The sequence below is a fragment of the Lissotriton helveticus genome, chromosome 7 (genome assembly GCF_964261635.1).
Source record: "Lissotriton helveticus chromosome 7, aLisHel1.1, whole genome shotgun sequence".
Classification (NCBI taxonomy): domain Eukaryota; kingdom Metazoa; phylum Chordata; class Amphibia; order Caudata; family Salamandridae; genus Lissotriton; species Lissotriton helveticus.
The window spans coordinates 181596584-181619665 of NC_136068.1; the positions used below are offsets into that span (position 1 = coordinate 181596584).

The 23082-nt window shown below is 43.9% G+C and overlaps 1 protein-coding gene across 2 annotated transcripts in view; it reads right to left on the minus strand.

Moving 5' to 3' along the window:
• Nucleotides 1–3333: 3333 nt before the first annotated feature.
• The window catches only part of TNNC2 (troponin C2, fast skeletal type), a 63520-nt gene continuing 43771 nt past the window's right edge, over nt 3334–23082 (minus strand). Inside the window, exons 1-6 of one of the 2 annotated variants that reach the window (XM_078651894.1) lie at nt 11517–11619; nt 10331–10385; nt 7323–7466; nt 6458–6572; nt 5632–5768; nt 3334–3909 (exon numbers count right to left, since the gene is read on the minus strand). In XM_078651894.1, coding sequence (XP_078508020.1) covers nt 3878–3909; nt 5632–5768; nt 6458–6572; nt 7323–7466; nt 10331–10385; nt 11517–11525 — 492 coding nt within the window. In that variant the 5' untranslated portion in view covers nt 11526–11619 and the 3' untranslated portion in view covers nt 3334–3877. Of the gene's footprint in view, nt 3910–5631; nt 5769–6457; nt 6573–7322; nt 7467–10330; nt 10386–11516; nt 11620–23082 lie in introns of those variants that run through there. The other variant, XM_078651895.1, reaches the window with a different exon arrangement.

A 23082-nucleotide genomic window follows, 5' to 3' on the forward strand; every position in this document is an offset into this window, starting at 1 on the left:
TGAAATGATGGGTTGTGGCTCTGTCCTTTGGTGATCTCCCAATAATAATGTCTGCAATCCAAGCATTCGTGTTTCCAGCCAATGCACTCTACTGTTGTTATGCTGTGACATCACACCCTCTGCCCACCTAAAATATCTCTCTTCCATTTTTATCCTCATTGATGTCTTAGCCACCTTTGTATTAGCCACAAAATATTCCTGATGGATTCATGTCATCACTTCACCTCCCGTCACACACCCCTACCATTGAATCAACACTTTTCATTCCCTATGCCGATGCTTGGACAGATTTACTTTCCCATACTACGACTTTAACCTTTATTTTCTTCCACTGAACTGATTCACTATTTTAACTTTAGTCTTAGCTACTTTGGGTGCAAGCGTCATATTAAAGTAAAGGTGTATGGTGTTAGTGCTCATGAAAAAATAACGTGTGTGAAAGTGAAGGCGGTGATGAAGTAATATTGTGCTACAAAAGGGGGTGGTGATGGACGGAGAATCTGAACCAATCAAACACTCCCACCCAGTCAACAGATCTGGGTTTAATCCATCACCGCTCTTTAGCCCACTCTGCCACCCCAGTTCAGACATGGCCATATGCAAATCAGTCTGGCCCTGTGCCTCATGGGAACAGTCCAGCCCGAACTGCCAAGCAGTAATATTGTGGCCAAGAGATCCTCAGAGGTAAATCACCAAATGTCATCCTGGTACTTACTCCACTTGGCTATGCTTCTCCTTGGCTGAGTTATTCTACTGTATTTCATTGCACTCCATTATCTCTGCACCAACTACATGACCAGCCTGTGTCCCCAAGGCTCTGTTATTGTTCTCCTCTTCCTTCTACGTGGCTTCTCTAAGAGACTTTATCTACTCTTTCTCCTAACATTGACTTCCTGATTGCACCCAGGTCTTCTTTTCAAAGAAACAGACTCACCTCCCTGCTTGTGTTGCCAAAAGACTTGTTGCCATCCAACACGAGATGGACATGTACTGCCCAACCATCAACTATAACATAACACACGTATTTGTCTAGTGCATGTATCACTCAAGGGTATCAAGGTGCTGAATAACAGGTGTTTATTGTTAACCAACTCAATGGTACTCATTTTATCGACCTCAGATGGATGAAAGGCTGAGTGGACCACGCCGGGATTTGAATCTGTGACCATGAGGTGGATGTATGACATTACAACGCATGCTTTTACATCGCATGCCTTTACAATTCAAGTATTACAACGCAGTCCATTACAACGCATAGTGCTTTGGGGTGCTGGATAGTGAATAGTTTAATTTACTATTCCAACTCCAGTCCCCGTAGACACTAGGGAAGGTTATTGGATAGTAAATTAACCTATTCCCTATCCTAGAGCGCCCCCAGAGCAATGCGTTGTAATAGTTTGCGTTGTAATGGTTGCGTTGTAAAGGCTCTGCGATGTAAAAGTTGCGTTGTAAATGTGGTTTACCCCATGAGGTAGCACACAGGCACCTACAATGGACGCATTAGTCCACTAAGCCACCAGACCCGGCTATACCAAGATATACAACTTGTGCCTCCGCTCTTCCACCGTGTCCCACGTCATTCCAACTCCATAGTTTTCCTTTCAAGATTCATTGCTTTGCTGCAATCACATGGTTTTAATTTTAAAAGCAGATTGGGGCTCTTTACCTTCATCTCCATGATTTCTACCTCAAACCACTGGCAGCTGCTCACTGGTTACAATATCTGCCCGGTCTCTCCTTCTGTTCTGCCCAGACCCTGATCTATGCAGTAGTCACTCAATACACAGGACCACCGCCACATCTGTCTCGTAGATCTACCCATTACTTCTTCCAACACCCCAAAATGTCCCACATTCAGTTGGCTTCACCCTCTTCAATCTTATCGCGTCTACAACTTACCCTCATTCAGACATCATGCAGGCAGCTTGGTATTGTTCCACACATGCCTATTTTCTTTCTTATGCCCTAATACATCCATGTATTCGTCCTTTCCCAACCTTCCCTTGCACCAGCCATCTCACTTTCCATAGATGGGCCTTCACTTCGGCTAGGTCATATATTTAAGAGGCATTACGGTAATCCTGCCATTATTAGTACCCACCTTGGTACACATTCAACTCTGGCACCCGGTATAAATTATGAAAAGAGAAATGTGGCAGGTGTGCAACTGTTCTGAGACCGCGGGAACATGGGTACGTACATTTGTGCAACGTACCTCTGTAATGCCAACTGAGTTTTAGTTGAGCAGTTGATCTCTGATGTAATGAATGCCAGAATATTGTTAGCAAAATATTGTCTGACAGAAATATCATGTCTTAAATATCATTTACAAAAATATTGTCTTATTGTGTGTAGATTTTCTATCATTAACTCCAATGAGGTTGTAGTTTGGTGGGCAATTTTTAGGCACAATGAATGAATGAATGAATATAAGACTTGTAAAGCGCGGACAGAGCCCAGGGACAGAAATCAGTGTATCAGATGTTAAAGAGTTGCAGAGCTAAAAGGTTACGGCAGGTGACAGATTGGAGCAGGTAAAAAGCCAGGTCTTCAGGGATTTATGGAATGAAGAGTGGGCTTCCAGAGTGTAAATTGGGAGAGGAAGCAGATTCCACAAGTTAGCCCCCCAATAAGCGAGAATGCCCTCCCCCCCACCTGACTTTCCTAAACCTGGGAACTATTACACAATACTTCTGTCCGAAGATATTTTGGTTATGATATTCTGGTACTGTTGGGTCGGTTGTGAGGTACTTGCAAAGTGTAAAGCTGGCTATACAGGAACAGCGCACTGTACGTTGTGGGAGGATGTACAACTCGTTGAGCGCAGGTACATGTTGAACGCTGGCAGCTCTTCGCGTGTTGTCTAGTGTTGAGAGGGCCTGAGATGTTCCTTCGTATGGATGTAGTGCCTCGTTAATTCCCAATACCTATCTCAAGAAGTATTTTCTCCTCCCTCTGATGATTGGGGAGAATCCCACAGATTGATTATATGATCGAACGTAAGAGCAAGAGTACCAGAGAGGATGTGGCCTAATGGCTAGAGCTGTCGAACTCGAAGCTGGGGAACTGGCCTCTCAATATCCTGTGATTCTGGGCAAATCACTTATTCCCCCCCCCCGTGCCTAACAAAAAAATGAATGTGTCTGTCTGCAAGGCAACTGGTGCTCATGTAAAGTGCTCTGATACCTTCGGGTCGAGTTTGCGCTATATAACCCCCCCCCCCACCCCCCTCCAAAAAAAATTACTTTTTCATCTCACTGGGTCACTAGCAGTTGCAGCCCATGCAACCACAATTTCTTTCCTTTGCAAAGAAAATACTAGGAAACAAGCAACTTCTTTAAAATGGTCACCGTTTAATGAGATCTGAATATTATAAATAATGTTACCGAAGGTTTCTCGACCGAGAGGTGGGACAGGAGATTGAAACAGACAGTGAAATGGCTGCTGAAAGGCAACTTGGTAGCCCCGCTGGATGCTGTGGAGCCATCCGCAATGAGCAGATTCCAGCGGTGGTGTCAACGAGCAGTCGGTGGGCTGCAGCCAGGATGTCCCTCAAGGACAGGCCAGGTCTTCTCTTAGTGTCTTCATGCAACAGGCCATGCTAGGGAGATGGGGAGGCATTCAAGAATGGGCTGTGTCTACAGAGAGGGAATTGTCTTCGTGGAGCAGGCCGCTGGTGGCAGTCAGGAGGTAACCAGAATGGAGGGATCTCGAGGACACGCTGTGTCTACACCAAAGAAGTCCATTCACGGACTGTTTCAAGGAGCAAAAGGAGGCAAGTAGGCGCTTGGCAAGGGTCGTGAAAGATGCAGCACGTCTCGAAATGTACAGGGATGCGACGGCAGCAGCAGGGCCTGGCACAGGAATGTCTGGTCACTTATTGCACACCTTCCATCATCTTCAGGAACTCTGCAGAAGCAAGAAAGGAGAGAGGAGTCACCACTACAACCAGGGATTCAATTGTGATCAACAGTGTTCACAGCTATGCTCTTCTCTGGTCAGCTTCTCATTCGCCACTGATTAGATTTATTTTTAATCATGACCCATATACTGTCACAAAAGCACTAGGGGGCATATTTACAAAAGCATTGTGCCACCGGCGCGTCATTTTTTAACGACGCTCCAGTGGCGCAATTCCCTGCTCCCTATTTACAATGCAGCGCTAAGCCACTTCGCATGGCTTAATGCTGCATTGTACATTTCATACCCTTTCGTGCAGTTTTCTGTGTCAAAGGGGCGTTCAATGGGTATTGCTGTGGGTGTTCCACAGCAACACCCACTGGTGTGCGTTCTGACACATAAACAATCATCCCTGCAACACAGGCACCCTTGCACCATGGCGCAAGGCTGCCTGCGGTGGCGCAAGGCAGCTTTTATAGTGCAGAAGCCAGGGAAAACACAGGGGTGAATCGTGTTCTTGTGAATAAGGTGCATCCCTGCATTTTTTAAATGATGTAGTGCGGCGCTGCTCAATTGCTTGGTGAGCTGTGTCATTTCTTTTTAAATATGCCCCTAGTTGGGTATTGCGAGACACTTTTGGAAGGTTGAGATGTCTCCGTTTCTGAGGACCATAGTTTATTGCTTCCCTTGCTTCTCCTACCTGTTCACTATGAAACTTTATATGTGCTTCAGAATAGAGAAAAGAGGTATGGGATACAGGACAAAATATAACAATACACAAAATAACTACAGGAATAAAAACACACATGCCAGTTGCTGAACCGTGTGATGAAAAAATACCCACACTCATTCAGGGAATCAACCATTCACCAATGGACCACAGGACAGGAATGGGCCCACCCATCCTCTGAGTGTTGTATGTGGACACCAACCCATCACCTGAAGGAGTCAATAAGAACAGCCCCTGCAATGACTATGCAGCAAGAACACACCAAGGACATGAGAACAGGGATCCATGGCCTAACTGTGGACGGGAACAACAACCAACCACTCAAAGGAAATGACACAAACACATTAGGCGCTAACTTGGTCAATGACCTTGAAGGAAAACGCATCCACGTATCATGAACAATCCAATGGCCGAATTGTGCGTTGAGTCCCACCCACACTGCGTAGCTTGGGGAAAGAAGTCACCACAACTGTGGGATCAAGAACAACCAGATACTTATCTCTTACTCATGGCACAGAAAAGCTCCACACTGAACCGTGGATGAAAGAACAAACTCACCCCCTACTACTGTGATAAGAGATCCCCCATTATCCCATTGTGCCTGCAATTCGAACCACACCTCAACTAACTAGGGTAGGGTTGTATGTCAAAATATCAAAGACAGAACTACCGCCCTGGCATAAATATTGTGTCCTAAATATTGTTTACAAACATGTGGTGCAGTAGAGCATGGATTTTTTTATTATAACTCTGGTGGGGCAATATTTTTTTTAATTAATTTTAGGGTGCAACATTTAGGTCACTCAGTGGTACTCCAACACAAGACTACAGAAAGATTGGCCACTCCTCTCTTGACCAAAGAACAAGGACAGACATATCCATCACCCACCTGTGAGACACTCAACCACCTCCGGAGACTGAGATAAAGAAAGCTAACCGCGACTGTTGTTGAGCATGACCATTCGGTGCATGATTAGAAGCACAGACATTGCTTTCCTTACCATCAAAGTCGATTTTGCCGTCATTGTTTTTGTCTCCATCCTTCATCAGTTCCTCAATCTCCTCTTCCGTGATGTCCTCCCCGGATGAGCGCAGGATCTCACCCAGTTCCTCTCCATCAATGTAGCCATCAGCGTTCCTAGGAGAGGGGGCAGGAGGCAGATTTAAAACGAGAGGAGAGGGAGGGAACAAAGAAAATGAACAAGGAAGAGAGGGACAGGAAGAATGGAAGAAGGAAAGAAGGAAAGAAGGAAAGAAGGAAAGAAGGAAAGAAGGAAATAAGGAAGGAAGGAAGGAAGGAAGGAAGGAAGGAAGGAAGGAAGGGAGGGAGGGAGGGAGGGAGGGAGGAAGGAAGGAAGGAAGGAAGGAAGGAAGGAAGGAAGGAAGGAAGGGAGGGAGGGAGGGAGGGAGGGAGGGAGGGAGGGAGGGAGGGAGGGAGGGAGGGAGGGAGGGAGGGAGGAAGGAAGGAAGGAAGGAAGGAAGGAAGGAAGGAAGGAAGGCTTGTGAAATGAAAGAAGGGAATGAGAAAATGGAAACGTAGAGGACGGGTGTGAGGAGAGCCAATGAATGGAAGGAGGAAAAGGAACTATGGAGACAGGTAAAATGGCAATCCGTGGTATCACTGAAATAAGGGGCCCTTTCATCAGCTCAAATCAAAATGATAATTATAGTGAGAGCAGGCGCCCTGAGAAGAAATTATCAAAGAATTACTAGGGCATTGCCAGGAGTTTGGGTGCCCGGCCCTAGCCGCCAGCAGAGGACAATGGTCAGAGAGGTTGGCATCTGTGACCCGGAATCTCGGGGGCGCGAGGGGGGGCGTTAACTTACTTGTCGAAGATGCGGAAGCATTCTGCCAACTCTTCCTCACTTTTGCCCTGCGCATCCTCTTTCATCTGGCGCACCATCATGACCAAGAACTCCTCGAAGTCGATGGTACCGCTGCCTGGAGGGAGAAAGGCGGGTGGAACTCACATGTTGGACCATTTTGCACTTAATAACAAAAAACACTAGTCCTACAACTTGGAAACATACAGCCTGCATTCAGTCACGGCTGGAATATACAAACCAGAGTACACACATCCTTGCAAATTGCACGTCAACACTCCCCACCAGCTGTGACTGCACACACACACACACACACACAGCACATCCTTGTAAATTACAAAACACTCCCCACCAGCTGTGATTGCACACACACACACAGCACATGCCCACCAGAAAACAAGTACTATCAGAGCTAGACATGAACATAGGGACCTAAGGAAATCACACATACAATGCGGCCCAATATACAACATAATGCCCCTAGCAATACACTATGTTAAAGGAGCCCCCACCATATCCACCCTGATTTAAAGCTTACGTCTGGAACACGCCACCACGTGCAGATACATACCTGGGAGCTTACCATGTCCATAAGGTAACAATACACAACACGCATCCAGCCAGCCGCCCGCCATATGTAAGGTACTCCGACCCACACGTCTGCCTACTGTATCTCTCTCTCACACACACACACACGCACAGGTGAACAATACCGAGTGTTACCACTTTTATTCAGCCACAAAGCCCCTTATACAGGGCACCTAGATGTGCAATGTAAATCACGTGCTCCCAGTGCCAGACTCGGCCATTGTGACAACAGGTAAGGCAGCGCTCTAGTGTGCGGGTGACGGAAGGGACAGGCACTCACCATCCTCGTCTACTTCCTCAATGATGGCGTCCAACTCTTCCTTGTCTGGGGTCTGGCCCAGCATCCTCATGACTGTCCCCAACTCCTTGGTGCTGATGTCACCGCCGCCATCTGTGTCGAACATGTCGAAGGCGGCTTTGAACTCTGCAAGAGACATTCACAGATGTGGTTAGAGCGCAGGGACCGCCGCAGCAGCCAGGGGGCAGCAAACACACCCTGGTAAAACTGTCAACGCGCCTTCTCTCCGCTCTGAACTCAGCGCAGTGTGTAGCGCCTTGATGGCCCGCTTCAAAATGCGCTTTGGGAACAGGGGATTTAAAGTAGAAACAGCAATAATGTGATGGTGCTAGGACATAAGTAATCTGGCCTATCATAAACGTAGAGACTTACAGAAAGGCCGGGAGGGCCTATCATAAATGTAGAGACTTACAGAAAGGCGGGAGGCTGGGACAGAGTCAGTAACATCATGTTCTAGCTGATATGACTGAGCCTGCTGCAGCCTCTAGGCTGGGAGAACGCTCAGTGAGCACAGAAATGAAATAAATAAGGGTAATGGGCCCGGCAACCATTCAACTGCGTTTATCTTTACTCTATGGTGCGCTCTCTTCTGGTGAGGTATCTCTCCCTAACTGAGCAAAAATGACCACACAAACTGCTTGGAATGGTGTAAGAACGGGTATTACCTACTGTTATCTATCACTTTTATCCAGCCTTTGAATATGGCAGCCAGTAAGAACCTCGATTCCCCGCACATAAGCTCACACTCACCTGTCAGCCAGAAGCTAGGCCCATGCCAGAGCTCCAGAACATAACCACAGTGGAACTTTCTAATAGACAAAAAAATGGGCAATCTTCTGTCCTAAAACACACTTAACTGTGCAATTTGAGCTAGGCCTGGTGCACAGCATTCCCAACCCTGGTCCTTGTGTGCAATCCACACGTTACTCTATGGGGGCATTACCAGATGTGCTGTTACACCGCTAATTTAAATAAAACAAATGCTTGCATAGATGCTCACTCGAAAAGTTTTAGACAGTGTTTTCAGCTATGTGGTCAAATGCTAGACATTCCAAAATGTTATTCAACATTTGAGTGCTCTCCTAATCCTATTCCACAAAACTGTAATATCGGAAATTATGATTGTCCCCTCATTTTTTCTAGCCACCCTTTTTCTTTTATATAATAGTGGAATTTTAAAGCACAAGGCACACTGTACAGCAACATGGCATTATTTTAAAACAGGAGAAAGTATACCAAATATATTTTTTTATTGTGATAATTAGTGGAAGCATGTTTCTACATTTTATTATCCGAATTATTGTTGACTATTAATCAGATTAAATTATTCTGAAACCATCTAGTATAACCTATGGAACAAATAGTTCCTTCACAGTGACTTCACTTTTAGACATGCCCAAGCTTGGAATACAGAAGTCTTTCTTGCCAAGATGGCTGCCACATTTGTGCTATCACTTAGAAAGGGTTGGCAGTACACTTGCATTCCAGTACTCTTTCTATTCCTGTAGCCTTGGAGGCTCAGCCTATTTAAGGACATGTCTATTTTTCTGGCATTGACCTCCTTATGGAGGGAAGACAGAAATGTCTTCGGGGGAGGAGGTCCTGAAACATGCCCCTTGTGTCCTGGTGCCAAAGGTATGTGAAACGCATACCTGTCTTTGCAGGGTGGGAGGTGAGAAGCCATGTCATTGGGTTACATGACATATCTGACATCCTGTGAAATCTCAAATTGGAAAATGTGATACTACTTCTTTTGTGGGTTGATAATAGGAATGGAAGTTATAGGGGTGACCACCTTTCGAGCCATTTTCCCTTACCAATCTTAGTAAACTTGAGCTTTTGTTTAAGTGGTGCAGCTGTCATGAATCAAATCTACAGTAATGAAGAAGCACAGGTGGGTTACAAAACAGGCCCTGAAACATGGTGTCCTCATGCCAAAGAATTACCAGGCCGCCCTATATTTAACCATGAGTTGCTGGTGAACTGTTCTGAGGGGTCACATCAGAAAATAGAACATTCTCCAATATGCAAATGAATGGCGAGGGTAAACTGAGGCCCAAAGCCACCACATGACAGTCAGTAAAGTTCCAATGAGACAGAAATGGGACAGGCGCCTTGTTCACCCATGGCTTGATCTGGAGCCAGTGGGCACACAGACTCTAAAACAAGGGTTGTGTGGTGCTCTCTTCTGATGAGAAGCACAGTGGCCTTGGTGGTTGGATTAAGATAAGGTGAGGGCAGGATATGTTCACATGCACAAGGGAGGGTGAGGCCTACCTCTGGGTATTAAAAGGGGTGACATTTTTGGCACCTGTCATGTCTAAAAAGGCCACATCCTTCTCTCTGTAGGGGGCAGGGAGGGAGGGGAATTGCATTAGGCCTGAACGACTGATTTAAACAGGTGCTCGCACAGGCTTTCATTTCACTACGAAGGCGAGAAATTCTATCACTCTAGGGCGGTGAACTGAAGGTCACAGGGGGCACCGAGGGCTATTTCTGTGTCGGAATACCCCAGGAGCATAAAATCACACCCCACAGACAAACCAGCCGTTTCATGAACTCCCTTACTGAGACCCTGGTATATTTTTCATGCACTGGACTCTGAACGAAACCATGAGGGAAGGGGGGGGTGCACGTGTGCATCATACTCCTGGGACCTTTGTTGTGAATATACGTTCTTCATTTTACCTTAATCTCTCAGTCAAAACTTCCATTTAATTGGCACCTATTTATGCGGTTCGGTGCATTACAAGGGAATTAGTTGGAACTGCATTTCATTGTCATTAAAACATTGTCAGGTTTAATACCGAAGGCAGGGGCCAAATTAAATCTTTGAAGGATAGTCAGTTTGGGAGTCAGTGGGGAAAGACCCCGGCCTTCACCAGAAGGGGTATACTCGCCCCTCATCAGCCACGGCCCCCCATCACACCCCTGTCCATCTCATCTCTGCTGCCCACACTGTAAGTTTGTAAAAGAGACGTTTGACTCACCAGCGATCATCTCCTCGCTGAGGAAGGAGCGAGCATCCGCCTGCTGGTCTGTTGGCTGTAGACAGAGAAAAGAGACAAGCAAAACAACGCCAGGTCAACAAAGGTGACTGCAGGAAGTGGATATATGTCGAAGGCTTCAATGGGGCAACCCTGCCCAGGTGTTTAACTTGGGGGTAAAGACACTGATGCGACACCAGGGCGACTGGAAGTATATTACACTCTCTCCGCACACTTCAGGAAAAGAAAAGTACCCCAGACCGTTAAAAGGACGCGTGCTGCATAGTGCTGAAAAAAACACCAGTGTCAACTGTTTTGCCACACTGGTCTTTTTTTTTTTAGAAATAGTCATCAATTGATTTCTTTTCGCAATTGTGTTTCTAGTAAAGGGGGTGGATGGGAAGCAGGAATGATTAGCTAAAATACATTGTAAAGTACACATTTAGCCCTTATCCTTGCCCCTTTTATCCTATTCCCCCAGGCCCCATTGGCTTAGCTGCTGTGTTTGCATCATGTGCTTTCACCACCACCCCAGCATTTGTTTGCACTTTTGTTGTGCAGGCATGTTTACAAGTCAAACATGTCTCCTGCGAAATCCCTTGGTTTGGAAGGGGTTAAAACATTAAAAACACACACGCACTCACACACGTGGTTAAATTTAAAGTTTTTGTTTTCAATGTTTTTGCTAGCAATATTTTCACGAGGTAGCATTAAAGGATCTCGGGTAACTTGCAAACTGAGACAGGTTCTGGGAATTTTCCTGCCCTTGCAACCTCCAGCCTAGAGATACTACAGACCAGCACCATGAGTTGCATTTCTGTTCGAAGGGCAGGGATCCCAAAATCTAAAGCAGGGCAGAGAAACCCGACAGCGATTCTGTATGTGACCTGCCATAATAAATCCAAGCACAAAATCTAAAACAAAAAAAAACCAAGAAAGAGTGAGCAGGCGGCAGGGACATGTCTGCGTCAACCCAGGGTGGTGGTCAAAAATCAAAAACTCTTCAAAGTAAATCCAAAAAATCAGATGCAGAGAGGGAGCCTGCACCCCAAGGTAGCCCTCTGTCTGTGCATGCAAGTCCATGGTGGGAGTTGTCAGACATCAAGAAAGGAAGCCAATGCAGTTCGGTTGAAGGAGCCCTCATCCATGAGATGAAGTTCATGCCCGGGGTCCAGGGCATGGCACTAACCTGACTCATGATGGCGGGTTACCAAGGCCTGCAGCGCCTTGGACAGTCACACGAAGTCTAACACCAGGCACTGGCTCCCCGCTCCTGTGCCTCAAGATATCTGCCGGTATTCTTAGCAAGGACACCAGGGCTCCTTATAGGGAGACGCGCAAGGCCTGGGATTGTGTTACTCCTTGACCAGCAAGACCCCCGACTCTGACTATAGCAGCGATGGGAGTACGCACTGTGTAGTCGAATGACACGCGTCTAAATTTACCCAACTGCAGACTGTGCATCCTCTGGGGGGTCTCTCAGGTTACAGCCTCTGCGTTGTCCAGCACCCCTTTTCCTTCCTGGTCCCCAAAGGTAAGCTGCATTCTACTGGAGGGACCCTATATTTCACCAACTAAGCTTACAGGTAGAAAACTGATTGCATTTGATGTCATAAACAGGATAAAAGGGAAATGATGAGAACACTTTGGCCTGCATTCAACCATTCAAGCCATTATCTGAATATTTTGAATTACATTACGGTTAAAGAAATGCTCACAGCTGAAGAAATGCCTGCAGGGTTATGCTGGCTGATCACTAAAGCCCAGCACAGCAGCCCTCAAAACACTACAATTGTCACTGAGAATGTCATCCAAGGTAAAGCTATCTATATCCATAAGATTAACTAGTCAATGTCATGCCTATTAGGATATCCATGATGGTATATACTAGGTATCAGCCTTTAAACACTAACAAACACATGAAACAATAAGAGCAGTAGTGTAAGGGGTGTAGGGATGCCTTCAGCACAGGCTGCAGTACTGAATATTGACCCCCAGAATATTGTGGCACAAGAATAAGTAAGTAAATACATGTATTGTTTCAATTAATAAAAATTGTTACAAGAGGCCGTGTGTGGTGTATTCTTCCAGGCACCTTCTTTGGTCATTAATACAAGAATATCAAGGGACAAAATATTGAATGGGGAGTGCAAATAGGGAAGTGTAGGTTTACAATGCCTAACTTCACATCTACGTACCTTGAAGATATATATAATGCTGTGGTATTATATATATATATATATATATATATATATATATATTGTTTACCACCAAACACAGCGTCCGCTGTGTATATGCAACTCCACTCCAGTTAGTCCAAAATAATTACCATCAAACAGCGCGTTTTGCGAAGGAAAATTTATTCCATTTAAAGTTCCAGCATGTAGTACACGGACAGTATGGAACCAAACCCAACGCGTTGGGTTTGGTTCCTCTTACTAATGAGGAGTTGGACAATTCTAGCCCAACTCGCGAAAGCATGTAAAAGTGTACTTTCATAGTGCTAGTTCACATACTCATAAATGTTTCTGTGAAACAGCATTATTGATTCCATAAATATTTGTTCACAACTTACGTGCAATGCAATCCCAATCAGTGAGACGTGACACTATATAAAAATATATGGCCCAAAATTATGGCGAGCACCTGAGCAGTATTGCACCAGCAATAATGGAGCAACATGGCGAATAACACTGCCCCCTCAGAGGACAGGCATTGAACGTGGGTGAGAATCTGACACCAGCCACCACAGAGGAAAAGTACGAAATGGGGAATGGACACTGACAGCACCCCCTTATTTGGACTGAGACATAATATAGAGTCACACTGACATCCCCGTTTGAGGACAGGAATAGAATGAGGGTTTATTATACCCTGGTAATGCCCTGCTAGTGTGACAAGAAGAGATGAGCATGAATTACTTGAAAATATTCTCTTATGAAATTACTCTTTTCAAAGGAGATATTGCTTGATTGAGAAATTATGAATATAAAGTATTTTATATGTTTTCACAAAACATGAGAAATGTCCTGGACATTTGAAACTGGAGAAGAAGGTGACGTGAAAGGTACACAGAGTGATAGTCATGCAATATGTAAAGAATAAAAATTGCAAAAAGTAAGCTGAAATACACAGTCACCCAAAACATATTTCAAAAAGCTGTCCTTTGTACAATCCACTAGGAAAGTCCAACATTCGCCTGCAAATAGTCGCCAAAAATGAATTAAGAGTTAACTGATATAAAACAACTTAATCCACCACTAGCAATTGAAAGAAATGCTTCAGTTTCTGCAGAACACAAGGCTAACTCAATAACCAGCACATTTACAACAATGATTAATAACCACAGGGTTATCCACTAGGACTATACAGATACAATTGCAGTACAGTACAATACTCACATTCGGTAAAACACAATGGCTAAATCCATCCTAAAATGGGTACAAAACTCAAATGTTTAATAGGGAAAATTCACTACGAAACTGCCTAAATTTGATTGCACTACATTAAGCAACATTCAAAAAGCATTCTACAGTGACCAATGAACCATCAAACAATGGCCAGATTTAATTTTCAAACGATCAACAAATGGGGTTGCCACCACCACCACCGGTGTTTTAATTTTAAGACCGGTACAAAAGTAAGCAAAATCAGGCAAAGCCAGTATTTTTAGCCCTTACCTATACAGACTTCAAACCGCAAGCATCAATATAAAACACATTTAAATGTGTCATAGAGCTAATAATTAAAGTAAACAAAGGCAGAAAAGTCATGTTACAAATCAATACATACGATTTTACTTAAAATCCTATTTAGTTTCATGTCTAGGCCTTTGCAAAATCTTAAAATACCAACAAATGGCCGATATTTTTCTATTGGATAGGTGGCAACCTTATCGAAAAATCACTGCAACATGTCAACATCCATTCCAAAGTGTCCGACACACCCCTCTACAACGTCAAAGTCCCACATGAAATGTATAATATTATGAAGAAGGCAACAGTCAGGTGTGCACCCAAAACCTATGTCCATTCTTTTTTTTTTTTTTTTTATTGTAAAAGTAGTCATGAACGCTAGTTATTGTCCCAAATGGTACCTGTTGTCTCAAGTTCGAGGTCATAGGTCATAAGAACTGGGTGCGTGAAAGTAGGAGCGCAGTCCTCTTTCTACCTCACTTTTTCTCTTCGGCGGTTACTCACCTGTTTGAAGTTAATGGTTCGAATTCGGTGCGTCAGGAGAGAATATATAGAGTACCCATATCCAATTACTTACCGCTTTGGTCGAGAGGATGTTATAAAAGTACAAGCATGTCCAAAACTCACCAGGTGTGGCAGGATGTCTTTCTTGTGCTATTTCTACAAAACAACCGCTAGGGGCCCCCATTCTACCGCCCATTGCTTCTACAGTCTTCTTCGCTTTTAGAGGAAGGACTATGAGGGTTCTGATGAAGGAGAGAGAGGGAGAGACCTACATTTGGAAAGTTGTAAGCAGAGACCCTGACATTAATAATAGCATTCATGCCAACAGAACCAATTCAGGTGGGAGACTTCCAATTTTTTAAGCCAAAAATAGCTTTATTTTAGCTGTCTCCTGCCTGAAATTGCTATAGCTGCCAAGTTATCACCATATGTGCGACATTTTCATATATGTAAGGGCAGATTTATTACGACTGGCGCATCCCTGCAAATCAGCAGAGATGGGCCAGATAAGATGCGTCATGCAAGTTTACCCTTGCGCCACCACAGATAAGCCGCATTTACAATGCGGCGCATCATGGCGCAAGATTTAACAGATGCGTGATGCATCTCCCATCGGAAGGGTGGCGCATTGCTGGAGTTGAGTCGCAAGCGCGACACAACTCTAGTAATGCTCGTGGCTGCCCATACACAACCTGGTGCTTCAAGCCTTACGCCTGCTACAAGCAAGCCCAAGGTTTTGACGCAGCGGCGTCAGAAAATTGACAGAGTGAAATCTTGTAGATTTCACTCAGGCACTTTTCCGAGGCCTTCCTGCACCGGAACGCCCACCTCACACAGATTTCATGTGGCGCAGGGCTTTACAACGTGACGCATCTCCCTGGATGCGCCACGTTGTAAATCCGTTGCAGCACCGCGCTAGCTTTACGCCACCGCTGCGTCACAGAAGTGACGCAATAGCGGCGCAAAAGTGGAGCATGGGGCTTTTAAATCTGCCCCTCAGTGTTTATGTGTGACATTTCAATGCCTAATGTGTTACAGTATGAATGACTCTTTATTGCTTGGGGAGTAATGCCCGTGCAAAAAATGTCAGGATTGCCCCCCTTTTATGCGACGCAATGGCCTGGAAATGACCTCAAAATAGCTTCAACATCTAGCTGTGCTAATTTAATGGCACTACAGCTACTTTGCGTCTCTTTTCTTATCCTGGATTCCAAAAAGAGGAGTAGTCTGATAAAAATACAATGGTGTTGTCGAGAGGTCGAGCTTGGTTTTGTGTGGACTGACTTGCATTCTGAAACTTCTTCTGTAGCCACTATTTTTGTTGTTGACCAACATTGCAATCTGGCAGGCAATATTATGTCCAGGGACCGTGATTCTGAGCGGGGAGAAGCATGTGATTGCTCATCCTGATGGCAAAACATGCAGCATCCGCCTGCCCGTTGCCTTATCCGACCACCACAGTAGGGTCACTCGCACCACTACTTGTCTAGGGTGCATACCCCCAGGCACCCTTACATACTCTGCAGTGATTTCTGCAGAGTATAGAGTATGTATGGGGTTTGCGGGTTTAGTGACCTGCTAATCTGGTCTAGTTGTTATTGTACCATCCACTCCTAGAAGGCTGGCTTAAACCGCACCCCAAACTCATTCACCACAGGCATCACAGGACATGTGACTCTGGTAATAAAAGGGGCCAGGCGCACGTGCCCTGGGCCAGTTCTACCCATTAACTAATTAACTAATGGTGTCTGTGTGTCAGTCAGGGCTGGACTGGCCATAGCTGGCACCGGGCATTTCCCCGGTGGGCCGCTAGGGTGGGGGCCGATTTTTGGCCCCTGGGGGCCGTTTTTGGGACAGGGACGTTTTTGCAGCATAACTGCAAAATTGGCCCCTGTAACAAAATCGTCCGAAACCGGCCCTGGCAAACAGCTCAGCCGGTCCCAGGGGAGCCGGCCGAGCTCTTTGCCAGGGCCAGTTTTGTTTCCCAGTCCGCCCCTGGTGTCAGTCATTAATGCATAAGGGACTTGGGCCCTGCACCATTACAGAGGGACATTCACTGCTGTGCATACCCCTCTGTGCCCATACATACTCTGCAGTGATGGCGCCAAGGGGTATGAACAGCAGTGCATACCCCTCGGCAACGTTATATACTTTGCAGTAATCACTGCAGAGTTCATAAGGGTGCTGAGGGGTTTGCACTGTAAGTGCATTTGGTATTTGGCAGGGATATTTCTTAGCGCAAAATGCATCCTCACTTCCATTTTTGGACACCAGGGTGCATTTTCACTAGCAAAATAGTACCAAATGCCCACTCCACCCTGTCGAGGAATTCTGCATAATCTCACATAATTTAAATGGAATTCCATGGAATCACATTCAGCTAATTCCACCCACCCTTAATGACACTGCTGTGACGCAAAGTGTAAGTAAATCTAGGCCTAAGTCTCTTTCTCTCAGCGCAACATTTGGGTTTTTTTTTATTCAAACACATTTTTGGGACATTGACTTTTTGGGAGGTGAAGTGTGTGCAAATGATATACCACAGACTCATTTTCACTTGCCATATCACGATAATTTCGATGGGGATGATCTATTTCTATCCCTTTCTTTGAAGTTTTGGGGTTGATCAGCTTTTTGAAAGGCATGTTTGGATATCAATTTCATGACGATATGGAGTTACGAGTTGAATAAAAATAATAAGAAGAGTAGAAGAATATACATTTCAAGAGCACACACCATAAACTAATTTGTCTCTTGAAGGTCAAATAAGTTATTGAAATCATTTTATTGACTTTGGAAGGATGAAAGGCAGAGCCAGCATAGCCGGACTTTAACTGTGTACCGCACAAGTTTGCTAAGAGGAGACCGCTATTTCATTCAGATGATTTTTCCATATCAAGGAGTTGGTATTAGTGCGCTCTATAAATGGTATAAATAAATAAATAAATAAATAAATAAGGAGTCTTCCTGACTCTTCTGGAATCTCTCTGTACACCCAGACTGAAATCTACCAGAGGTTTCAGTGACATGTCCTCGTTTTTATGTTTATATTTTTCAGTTCTCTCTTGTGGCCATGCTGACAGCTTGCAAGGAGAGGAGCAGAGAGTCTCAGGCACTAATCTCAGCCTCCATTGTACCCTGCAGCCACAATCTAGTTATAAAAGTCTCAACTGCTGGCATTAAAGGCATACCAGTAAATGTGATATTATGCCATATTCCCTTGTCTGCCAACTGGAATGTGTCTGCAGTCACACATGGGTAATTAAATCCCTGTACACATTTAACACCAAGGGGCAGATTTACAAGAAACTGACGCATCTGCATAGATGCGTCCATTTCCTTGCGCCATCGTCAAATGTCAAGGATTAACAGATGCGTCAGAAATTCTGACGCATCTGTTGACCCAAAAGTCATGCATTGCTAGAGTCGTGTTGCAAGCACGACACAACTCCAGCAATGTATTTTAAGGCCTATACTTACTGTACTGCTTGACGCAGTGGCGCTGCTAAAAGTGGCGCAGTGAAATCTTGTAGATTTCCCTGCGTCACTTCTATGAGGCATTCCTGCATGGGAACGCCCACCCTACATACATTATACCTGACGCAGGTATAATGTGAGGCAGGACTTTACAACGTGATGCATCTCCCTAGGTGCGTCACGTTGTAAATAGGCCGCATTGTTTCAGGGCCGGAGAAGGAGCTAAAACTGACCATGGCATAGAGCTCGGCCGGCCCCCCTGGGAGCAGCCAAGCTGTTAGCCAGGGCCGGTTTTGGCTGATTTTGTTACAGGGGCCTGCCCTGTAACAAAATCGCCCCCCAGGGGCACAAAATCGGCCCCCACCCTAGCGGCCCATCGGGGAAACGCCTGGTGCCCGCTACGGCCAGTCCAGCCTTGCATTGTTTGTACCGCCATTGCGTCAAAAAAAGTGACGCAATGGCAGCGCAAGAAGGCACAAGGGGCTTGTAAATCTGCCCCCCATGTGTTCTTCAGATTCTGACAGCAACACAGCACCTTTAGCAGCACTTAGAACCAGCAGAAGTGCATTAGTAAGCACTGTATAAGGCGTGGGAAACATCAGTCTCTCTAAAGCATGTTATTTTTTATTTTATTAGTGCCGGAACAGTATAAAGTCACATGTTGCCAGAAATAAGAAAATGACCTCAGTTGCTGCTTGTAATAATTTGTTATAAGTTACTAGTGATATCACCAAATTGTGTTCCGGAGCAGTATTTATAAAAAGCCACCTTCACTTCAGAAATCATGAAGTGGGCTTGAGTGGTGCAGGGAAAACACAATATTGTGTGTCAGTGTATCATTAATACATTGTTTATGCTTCTGGATATCAGCGAGAAAGAGTTTGAGGTCCCCGCTACTGGTCCTTCCAATATCTGATAGCACATAGCTTGTAGGGGGTGAGTTTACTCACACATGGATAGGGGAAAATTGAGAGTTTAGAATAGGAGAAAAGCCAACACCCAAAAACATGTTGAAAATAAAAAAATAAGAAAATCGTGTTGGGATGGGTAAAATTGTGTTTTCCAGAAGCTAAAACACCAACATATTATAAGGAATAAAATACCCCCTTTCCCACGGGTCATCCGTATGGAACCCTCACCCATTGCCCCTTTTTCTAGAGGAAGGCTGTGGAAAGAACAGGAAAGGCCTAAAACCCACCTCTCCTGCCATGCATATGGTCCAGACCTTTCTTAATTTGTGACATTTTCATTCTTGTACCCCCCACTTGTGTTAACTCCCCCTTGCACTCTGAAGCAATCAATAGGCTGCCTAAGCACCATACAATAGAAACAAATGAAACTAGTAGTGACAGTCAATTATTTTGAACACCGAAAAACACACATGCTCGCGCACACACACACACAATTACAGGTGGAGCACATGCAGCCGAATTGCTAACCTGTCTCACATTCATATTATAATGATGATTCTTCCACATATGATTTGTAGAAAAGTAGCACATAATAAACTCTATCTCGTTATAAAATATCACATTTTTTGTGTATGTAGTCATGTTGGTGGTTCCGGGTGGAACTTCGCTACATCACCCGCAAATACAGAGGATTCTGTCAAAGATACTATGGAATCTCTGTTCTGCATGAGCATTACTCAGTGGGAACAGTCAGTTTCCTTGCAAGTTTTCCTCGTCTGCACAAAGATCACAATTTCTATTTGGGACTCTAAAAATCTAACAAGTGTGACCCCCAAAATGTATTTAGCTCACATGACATGGCGTCCCTCGTGAGGCAGCAAGTCACTGGCAGACTGCAGCTTCTCTGGGTTTCCTGAAGGTGATGATACTTATAATAGAAATATTAATTGCAACTATAATATATTATTTTTATCGTGGTTTCTACCAGTGACTTTTCACCAATGACTGCACTTTGTAGTAACTTACAATATTGTATCTACTTATATGTGTAACTTACACTTTTGTAGTAAGATCTCTGCCCCAAATGTGGATTCTCCCCTGGTTGAAGTATAGGGAAGATTTGAAAAGTTTATTCAACTCGAAAATAAAAATGTAAATATTTTTATGGCAAATATTAATGTAAATTTAATGTATGCATTTAGTTTAAATATAGAACAAAATAGAACTCATTTTGAATTAAAACTTAAATGAATTAAAATATATTAATGTAAATTACATTTTTGAAGTTTATATTAAAAAATAATTTCCCATCTGCTCAAAAAATGTTTTATTGCATTACTAATTAATAAAAGAGATGCATAGAATTAAATAAAATGTACGTAATTATTTTCAATGAAATGTAATGTTATGATATTTTTAATAAAAAAAATAGGTTATTAAATATTTTATAATTAAATTATAAATATGTTCTATGTTCATATATATTTTAACATTAATTTATATTTTAACATATTTTAAATAATTGAATTTAAGATTATTTCTTATGAGATTTTATTTCTATGGAAGGGTTTTGCAGGAGCATTAGTTGGCCATGTGTAGTGCTGGACTTACTACAAAAGCGTGGTTAACTACAAAAATGTGGAAGTTACATGTGTAATTACTGCAAAAGTGTAAGTTTTCTACAAAAATGTAAGTTACTATAAAAGGGCAGTTTATGAATACCGAAAAATAGTAAACTTTCTTAAATATTTAAAATTACTCAAAAGAGTTAGTTAGCTTTGTGAATCATGCCCTTTAAAGGAAATAGTGTGCATGTGTGCGAGTACGAGATGTGCACAACATAGATGCTTACAAAAAACTGAAAGAGAAACGTGCCGTAGTACAGTAAGTGAGAAATAACATGGGAGCCTTCCCGAACTATACATGGGAGCTGTGGTTCTTCTGCAAACAGAGCAAGAAAGACCAAATGTGTTTGAAAAACTTTTCAAAAGGGGGGGTTCAAAATAAGTTAAACAAACATTGTGAAAGAAAATAAATCTCGCTTTGTTGAACTATTGGCTTTGCCAATGCTTTTAGCTGATGCCATGAAGCAGCGGCGAAAGAAAACGAAAGGCACAATGACAGGACTGCTACTGGCAGCTGTGTCATTTCATAGGTGCACCCATGTGTGATGGCATATGCACATGCATAGGTCATCAAGCATGGAGTTTACCTCTGGAAAAACACGGTTGCCATTTTCTTTTTTCTACCTACTGAACCAAAATGGGGAGTGCCACTTGGATCAGTAAATAAACAAACATGGAATTCTATTTGTTTGAAACCTCTTTTTACATGGGGGACAGCACAACAACAAACACCAGGTGGCAGGCCATAAAAAAAAGTGATTTAAAGAACTGCAAAGGTTGTGGGGGCTAGTCGGTGAGGAAACTGGAGGTATGTGGGGGCAAGGGAGCTATAGAGATCTGCAAAAGCTTACTTTGAACTCCCAAAACATTTTTAAAAAGTATTTTCTTAAAGGACCACATGGGGTAGGAAGTAACAGGAGAGTAACGGGGGAGCAAAGGGGGAGCAAAGGAAGAACAAGCGAAGAGCTGGTGAAGGGGAAGCAACAAGGGGGTGGGGTTTTGAGGGGGGAAAAGCAGCTCACAAGGGAGAGTAAGAAACATGCACTTTCATGAGGAAGTTAAAAAAAGAAAAAACAGGTCCTAAATATAATCAGTGGAGGATACAAGTCAAATGGATGAAAAGAGGCTCTGCTCCAGGGGAGGGACAAACACTAGAAATACGCCAGCTATCAAATAGGAAGCAAGCAAATGATAGTGACAATAAAGTCAACCAATTGTAAGCAATGGGTGGGCTCTAAGCCCTTTGTACCTTTTTGGTATGTGGTCCAGGCGGCGAAACCTAAAAATGAGCATGGATACTTGTTCAAAATAAGAGAGAAACAAGGTATGTGCTTGTGCAGTGCACATGATTATGAGAATGATTAGGTGCACTTGTGCAAAGTAAGAATCCCAGCTTTGTGTAAAATGTGCACACTTAAGTGTTTATGTGAGTGAGTTACTAAGGCTTTTCAAGAGGAGAGAATGTAAGACAGAGATGGACTAAGATGGAGAGGGAGTGAGTGGAATGTGAAAAAGTTGGATAAAAAAGATGGAGCGTCAGGCAAAGAAGGCCTTTGGGGCAGGTGTGTCTGACATGGGTTAATAGACAGAGGTGTGAGGAACTTTGGGATGAAACAAAGGTGGGCCTGAAAGGAGAGTGTGAGAGAGAAGGTGAGTGTAGAAGGCAAGAGTTTACAAGAAAAGGGTGTGATACAGAATTGTGAAAAAAGAGGTTGTGAAACAGAAGAGGTGAGGAGAGAGGATCAGGAAGATGAAAATGGAGGAAACAATGAAAAGACAGAGGACTTATAAGGGGATCTCAAAGCTAGACAGAGAGAAAGAGGTGAGCACAGAAGGGAGAGGAAGGAGACACCAGAATGGTGAAAAGGGAAGACGCATGAACAGAGAGATGAGATAGGCAAAAGTCCAAAGGATAAGATAAAGGTGGAGAATAATTCAATTAGGGAGAGAGGGAATGGCTTAAACGAAAGAAGGGGTGATCAAGAGGTCAAGGTGAAATGGTAAGAGCAAAGAGGATGAATGGACCAGAATGGTGGGAACAGGGTGCAGATAGGATGAAGAGGTTAGGAGGGAGCAGGATGAAGGGAGTAGTGATATCGACAAGATGTGGAGAGCGAGAGAAAATAAAGATCCAGGCATGGTTGTATAAATGGTGCATCTGCTCAAGTGCACCAGTGCCAGAGGAATGTATGGCCCAGCCTGCCCATCTCTGGCTGCAGCTTACCTATCAGACTGCCCTCATAAATTAGTTTTTTTTCAAACTGGTTGCTTGAGGCCTAGCTGCTCAGTGTTTGCTCTGGGAAGGGTCCGATTTCTGTCTGTCTGTCTATTGGTTGGTTTGTCTGTTTGTTTGTCTATCTGTCTGTCTGTCTGTCTATCTATCTATATACATATATATCTATGTATATCTATGTATATCCAACTATATAGCTTGACTATATCTATCTACACTTATCTTTCAATCTCTCTGTACCTAACCATCTTTGTAGACTACACCCGCCCACCACACACAAACACATATAAAATAATCCCCTTTCAGGCTT